Source organism: Achroia grisella, unplaced genomic scaffold, assembly GCF_030625045.1.
Source record: "Achroia grisella isolate CSIRO2021 unplaced genomic scaffold, CSIRO_AGI_Agris_v1 utg3481, whole genome shotgun sequence".
In the NCBI taxonomy this organism is placed as follows: Eukaryota; Metazoa; Arthropoda; class Insecta; order Lepidoptera; family Pyralidae; genus Achroia; species Achroia grisella.
In genome coordinates, this window is record NW_026712807.1 from 38,028 (window position 1) to 45,383 (window position 7,356).

The 7,356-nt window shown below is 40.7% G+C and overlaps 1 protein-coding gene across 1 annotated transcript; it reads right to left on the reverse strand.

Annotated features, from left to right (window-relative positions):
- Positions 1-2,231: 2,231 nt before the first annotated feature.
- Positions 2,232-5,696, reverse strand: LOC131843813 (uncharacterized protein K02A2.6-like). Its single transcript, XM_059192567.1, has 2 exons — positions 5,605-5,696; positions 2,232-5,233 (listed from the first exon to the last, which is right to left on the reverse strand). The coding sequence occupies exon 2, from the start codon at positions 5,083-5,085 to the stop codon at positions 2,404-2,406; it is 2,682 nt and encodes an 893-aa protein (XP_059048550.1). The 5' UTR covers positions 5,086-5,233; positions 5,605-5,696; the 3' UTR covers positions 2,232-2,403.
- Between the last annotated feature and the right edge of the window lie 1,660 nt (positions 5,697-7,356).

Genomic DNA, 7,356 nt, shown 5'->3' on the forward strand with positions numbered 1-7,356 from the left:
GGTGGAGTAGTTTCCTTCCGCTTTGTTTAAAGTACGGGAAGCGTAAGCAATGGGTTTTTCCTGACCTACGATCCCTTGGGATAGAACCGCTCCTACGGTATAGTTGGATGAATCAGTCGTCAATATAAATGGCTCATTAAAATTAGGATACTGGAGCAAGGGTGCGGAAGTGAGTTTTTCTTTTAATAGATTGAAAGCTTGTTCTTGTTCTGTAGTCCAGTGAAATTCGACATCTTTTTTCAATAATAGAGTAAGAGGTTTAGTGATTTTCGAGAAATTTTCTATAAAACGTCGATAATAACCGACTAGGCCAAGGAATGATTTAATCTCCTTAGGATTTTTAGGGGTTGGATAAGTAGTGACAGCCTTGACTTTATCGGGATTCGGAGAGACACCTTTATCGGTGATGATATGACCCAAATATGAAACTTCGCGGCGTAAAAACTCGCATTTATCGGGCTGTAATTTCAAATTAAATTGACGGAATCTGTCGAAGACTAACTTTAATTTTTGTATATGTGACTCGAGGTCAAAACTATATAAGATACAGTCGTCTAAATAGATATAACAGTGTAGACCTTGAAGGCCAGAAAGGACGGTATTCATAAGCCGTTGGAAGGTACTGGGTGCGTTTTTCAACCCGAAGGGCATTCGGTTAAATTCAAAATGTCCGGACGTTTTGTTAGTGGTTACTGTGAAACCTGTTTTTTCGGCATCTTCAGGATTTAAAAATATCTGATGAAATCCACTCGCGAGATCTAGCGTTGTAAAATTATTTAGAATGACCAAGTTGATCTAATATGTCAGTTATAAGAGGAATTGGATATATTTCATTGACAGTGACGTCATTTAGACGTCTGTGATCGATTACAATTCGCCATTTACGTTTTCCAGAGGCATCTATCTTTTTTGGGACAACCCAGACAGGGGCATTCCAAGGGGAAACCGATGGTTTAATGATATTTTGTTCTAACATTTTTTTTATTTGAGTTTCTACCTCGTCCTTGTGGCATTCGGGGAAGCGGTAAGCTTTAACATGAATAGGGGGAGCATTCCCAGTATTAATAGAATGTTTTAAGGCATTAGTTGCAGTTAGCTTATCTCCATCGAGGTAAAATATGTCTGCGTATTGTGCGCAGCAATCGAGTAAAATATCTTTTTCTTCGGAATTTAAATGAGTGTGTCTAATCTGACTTAGTACTTTATCTATCCTATCAGAGTAGGTGATGTCAGATGTCTGTATGTTGTAGATATTTGTAGATGATTCTAGAGGTTTAGATAGAGTTTCGTCTAATGGAGTAAGGGAAACAGAGTAGTTTTTTATTTGGATGTCAGATTAAGTGGTATTTAAAATGGAGACATTTACGCGATTGTTAAGTTTAAGTGTTACTATACAATTAGAAACATAGACACCTTCCGAAATAGTATGGTCTAGTACGAGAGCTTCACGTAGATTTGGTAACTGTGATGAGTCATTTGATACAGTGCATTCAATCACGGCTTCGCTTCGCGCCGGTATAATATAGCTCGGTTGTTTGAAATTAATAGGTAGTATTTGTTCTCGTAAACACATAGAGTTAGAATAGTAATCAATATTGACCTTGTAATATCCTAGAAAATCACTGCCGATAATACCGTCATATTCCAGGTTTATATCATTTTTTATTACATGTAATTTGTAGGTAATACTAAGGGAATCGGTTAAAATAAAATCCATTTGAAATGTGCCTAGAGTTTTACAATAGGATTCAGTGTAATTTATACCTTTTAATTTTATAATTTCGCGTGAAAGTTCAGGTTGCTTATTTAGGCTTGATTGTTTGATAATACTGACACTCGCACCGGTGTCGATGAGGAAACATAAAGGTTTATCAGAGTAAGTTGATTGTAAATAAGTATGAGGCAAGGTTATTTTATTAATAATTATTTCGTACATGGGTATTGGTTTAGTTTCATCGGAATATTCGTGAGATTTAGTATTACAAATTTGTTTAAGCGAGTCCATATTAGTTAAGTTTTGTGGCCTTGTAATCTCAGAAATAGTAACAGGTTTTTTATTTATTAGATTTTGAGTTTTGCTCAGTCTATTGGTGAGGTCAGTGCAAGATTTGGTACTTTCTTTATTTAAATAAGATTCAGATATGGTAGAAGGTTTTGTGTAAGATGTATTAGTCAGAGGATTTGGTATGTAATGTTCGTATCCGTATGTCTGAGGTGTAATAAAACCAAGCTTATCCGTCAAGCGTATATTCCGGACTGGCTCCCATCTCACATATCGCCTTAAAAGTACCCGCCACCTAATTATATCTTATATACCCTATATTACACTCTTCCACACCAATTAACACTTACTCTAACTTATACTACTTAATTAACAATTATAATTTGACATGGTTACTTATACTAAAACTTAATACTATCTAGATTCTTAATTCTACATAATCTCTTTGGGCGGACTCGGGGCGGCGGTGGTGCATTCGTACTAGGCAATACCATATCTGGACAGGCGTCCAGATACTCCGGTGACTTCGGAATTTCTGTTGCATCCATTTCTACCGTTTCCACGTTTATCGGCGTTAAATCTGACCGTTCCGCCACCGCCTGCTCCGCCTGAATCCCGCCCGGTGACCGATCTGTCATCGGTGGTTCTGAGTTAGAATTTGCACTGATTCTTTTATCTATTTCCTTCAACGGGTAAGATGATAGGGAAATTCTAGAGAATCTCTTTTTTAATTGATCCATATGTCTATGAATCACATCACCTTCTCGGTTCCTTACTTTGTAATTGTTCGGACCTAAACAATCGATAACTTGACCCGGGGCCCACTTCTCACCCCTCATGAATTGCCTATACCATACCTCATCGTCTACCTGCATCTTTCTACTTGTCCCCTTAAATGATTCTCTTTGTTTCTGCTGAGCTTTGTAAACTTTACTCTCCCTATCTGGTTTTATAACATCTAATCTAGTGCGTAGTCGACGGCCTAATAGTATAACCGCTGGGCATTCCCCGGTTGTCGAATGTTCGGTATTTCTATAGTATAACAAATACGTCCAAAGTGCTTTATTTATGTTTTGTTTCTCTACAACCGCCTTTTTAATTACTTTTTTTAATGTTTTAACTGCGTTTTCGGCTAATCCATTTGAGGCCGGGTGGTATGGAGCCGTAAAAATATGTTCAATCCCCTGACTACTAGTAAAATTTTTAAATTCTGAGCTTGTAAAGGGTGGTCCATTATCCGTGACAATTTGTTTAGGCAGTCCGAACCTACTAAATAGTTCACTAACTTTATCTATTACTCCCGTTGCCGCCGTGCTCGATACCCTAATTATTTCCATCCATTTAGATGTTGCATCTACTACCACTAAATATATTTGCCCTAACATAGGGCCCATGAAATCTAGGTGCAGTCTGGACCACGGCTTATTAGGCCACGGCCACATGCGAGGTACTTGTCTCGGTGGCGCGTCTGCATTCGCAGCGCATACCTCGCACTGTTTACATATTCGTTCCACCGCTTCATCCAGGCCCGCCCACCACACATAGCTGCGGGCTAAGGACTTGGATTTGACAATCCCCATGTGGGGTTCATGAATCATTAATAATATTTTCTCTTTACAAGAATCTGGCACCACCAGTCTATGCCCCCACATAACGCAACCTAATTCCTCGTATAATTCATTTTTACGATTATAATAAGGTTTCAAATTCGTCATCGCGCAATCTATTGGCCAGCCGTCTCGTATATAACTTAATATTTTTGATAGTATGGGGTCCCTAGAGGTTTGATTTTTAATTTCATTGTAATCTAATAGCAGAGCTTGCTGCACAAAATGTAAATATGTTTGCTCGGGCGTCATTCGAGTCATTGGTTTACTAGCTGATATCGGCAACCGTGACAAGCCGTCCGCCCCGTTCTCGTCTGTGCGTACATATTCTATATCAAATGTGTAGGCAGATAAAATTATCGCCCACCGTTGCATACGGCTGGCTACCATAGTCGGTATCCCCGTATGTGGCCCAAAAATCGATACCAAAGGCTTATGGTCGGTACGCAATACGAAATGTCGGCCGTACAAATATTGATGAAATTTATTAACAGAAAATATAATAGCTAAGGCTTCCCTATGGATCTGTGAGTAATTCTTCTCCGCGTCATTCAGTGTACGCGAAGCGTAAGCTATCGGTCGCTCGCCGCGTCCGTCCTCCCTCGGTTGTGAGAGTACGGCCCCCACGCCCCTCGCGCTCGCATCGCATGTGACTACTAGCGGTCGCTTCGGGTCGTAGTGCGCTAATACCTCAGCGCTAACTAATAAATTCTTTACTTCTATAAAGGCTCGTTCACATTCCCTCGACCAATACCACGATTTATGTTTTTTTAATAAATCGTATAAAGGTACCAATCTAGAACTCATATTCCTTACAAATTTGGCGTAAAAATTAATTAATCCTAAAAAGGAACGTAATTCGGTCACACACTCTGGGCGTGGTATTTTTGTGATAGCCTGGATTTTATCCGGGTCCGTTTTTATTCCGTCCTTGCTCAATACAAATCCTAAATAACTTACTTCTTTCACTAAAAAAACACATTTACTCGTTTTTAATTTAAAACCATATTTATCTAATCTACTAAAAACTGCCTCCACTGCCTGTAGGTGCTCAGCTCTATTCCTACCACCTATGAGAACATCGTCTAAGAATATCTCGACGTTGGGAATATCACTCAGTAAACTACACATAATGCGTTGAAAAATGCCTGCGCTCGACGCTAACCCATATACTAACCTATTATACCGGTATAACCCGCGATGTGTGTTTATAACTGTATACATTTTGGTCTCATCCAGCTCGATCTGGTTATACGCCTGCGATAAATCAATTTTTGAATAAAATTGGGATCCGCTTAATCGAACAATTAAATCCTCTATTCTTGGTAAAGGATAACGATCTACAAGTAACACAGGATTTACGGTTGCTTTATAATCAGCGCATATTCTCAAAGAACCATCCGATTTATTTACCGGCACCAATGGCGAGGCCCAGTCGGAGCAGTCGACGGGCTCGATGACACCGTCGCGCAGCATCGCGTCGAGCTCTGCATCGACCCGCTCGCGCAGCGCGTACGGCAACGGTCGCGCGCGGTGGAACACCGGCGCCACGCCATCGCGCACCCTCAACGTAGCCTTGCCGCCCGTGTACCGCCCCAGTCCGCCACTGAACAGCTTCTCATATCTGTTAAACAGTTTTTTAAACTCATGATCTAACCGAAGGTGCTCGTTACTTATTTTATTACAATTAGTGAATTTAGGTATCACTATGCCCAACTCTGTCAGCCATTGCCTACCTAATAATGAGATTGAAGCTCCTTCGATAACAAATAATTCCAATATTTTTTTTTTATTATTATAAAACACATTTACTTCTATTATACCTAAAGGCTTAACGGATGAGCCATCGTAAAAATTTAATCCAATATTACTCGGTTTTATTTTAATATAATCAAAATACTGTCTATATGTTTCCCCACTAATACAAGACACCGCGGTACCGGTATCGATTTCCATATTTACAATTTTATCTTCAATAGATATCGGTATACTCACAGCCTTGTAGTCGTTTAGACATAAATGATGCAAGTCCTCCTGCATCGAATCGGTCGTTTCCCAGCCCTCCTCCGCTGTATCTCCATAGTGCAAGGCCGCATAGCCATATCGCTGGTTTTGTGTGCTCTGCCTCGGACACACCCGTCGCAAGTGACCGGTGCGGTGGCACTTACTGCAAACGTATTCTCGAAAGCGACAGTTTTCATAATTGTGGTCGTCCGCACCGCATCCAATGCAGTCGCGCCTTTTTCCGCTGTCTGCCCGTGCCGCATTTCTTCCCCGAGGCGTGATAGTGGCGCGCGCGCCGCGCGCTCCACTCCAGACAGCGCCCGTGCCACGAATACGGTATCCGCGCGCCCCGCGCCCGCTCCGTGTCTCCGCCGCTTGCCGTCGCTCGTTCGTGGCCACTAGGGAGTGTATTCCCCCCGTCCCCGCGATCGTTTCCCCGCCGCTCGCCGCGTCCGCGATATCCACCGCCGCCGCGTTCCGCTCCGCTGCCTCTAAAGAGGTTGCAATTTTGACCGCGTGGGCGAAATTTAGTTCTTCATCCTCTGCAAAAAGCCGCTGTCGAATGATGTCGCTCTTCAGCCCACACACGAACTGATCTCGAAGGTTCTCACTTAGGTTATCCCCTAGTTTGCAATGACGTGTTAACTTTTTCAATTCCGCCACGTAACTTGCGATGTTCTCATCTGCTGCTTGTCTTCTCTGCCTGAATCGAAATCTCTGCTAATGCCGACGGTGCCGGTTGTAGGTGATCGCGCAGTAGGTTGACCGCAACTTCGTATTCCAATTCCGACGGTTTCCTTGGACTAGCTAAATTCACCAGGAGTTCGTAAGCTTCATCCCCTATGACTGCTATTAATGTTGGTAGTTTGAGATCGTTTTTTACACTGTTGGCCGTAAAATACATCTCAAGTCTTTCTATATATGACGACCACGCCCCAGTTCTAATATCGAACTCGCTTACTCTTCCGATCGACATTGTAGTTATTTTTTCTTTTTTTTTTCACTCAACTTTTTATACACTATTATTACTTGTAAATTATAATAAAAATTAAGAATCCTCGTCGTCCACTGTAATGTTCGTATCCGTATGTATGAGGTGTAATAAAACCAAGCTTATCCGTCAAGCGTATATTCCGGACTGGCTCCCATCTCACATATCGCCTTAAAAGTACCCGCCACCTAATTATATCTTATATACCCTATATTACAATTTTAATGAGTGTGAATTGGCACAGATTTCAGCGTAGGTTCGTGTACGATTCGATGATATTTGGGGATTAGAATAAGATTCAGAGCGACGCGTAGTATATGAATTTTTACAAAGTTTAGAATTCGTAGGATTCAGCGGTTTTTCAGATTTGTAATGAGATTTCGTATGGGATTCAGTGTATGTAAGATTCAGCGGTTCTTGAGATTTGGTATAGGATTTTGTATAAGGTTCAGCGTTCATAAGATTCTGTGAGTTTTGGGTTTTAGTAAAAGATTTAGTATTGATAAGATTCGGTGGTTTTTGAGGTGTAGTAAAAGATTTAGTATTTGTAAGATTCAGTGGTTTTTGAGATGTAGTAAAAGTTTTAGTATTTGTAAGATTCAGTGGTTTTTGAGATGTAGTAAAAGATTTAGTATTTGTAAGATTCAGTGGTTTTTGAGATGTAGTAAAAGATTTAGTATTTGTAAGATTCAGTGGTTTTTGAGATGTAGTAAAAGATTTAGTATTTGTAAGATTCAGTGGTTTTTGAGATG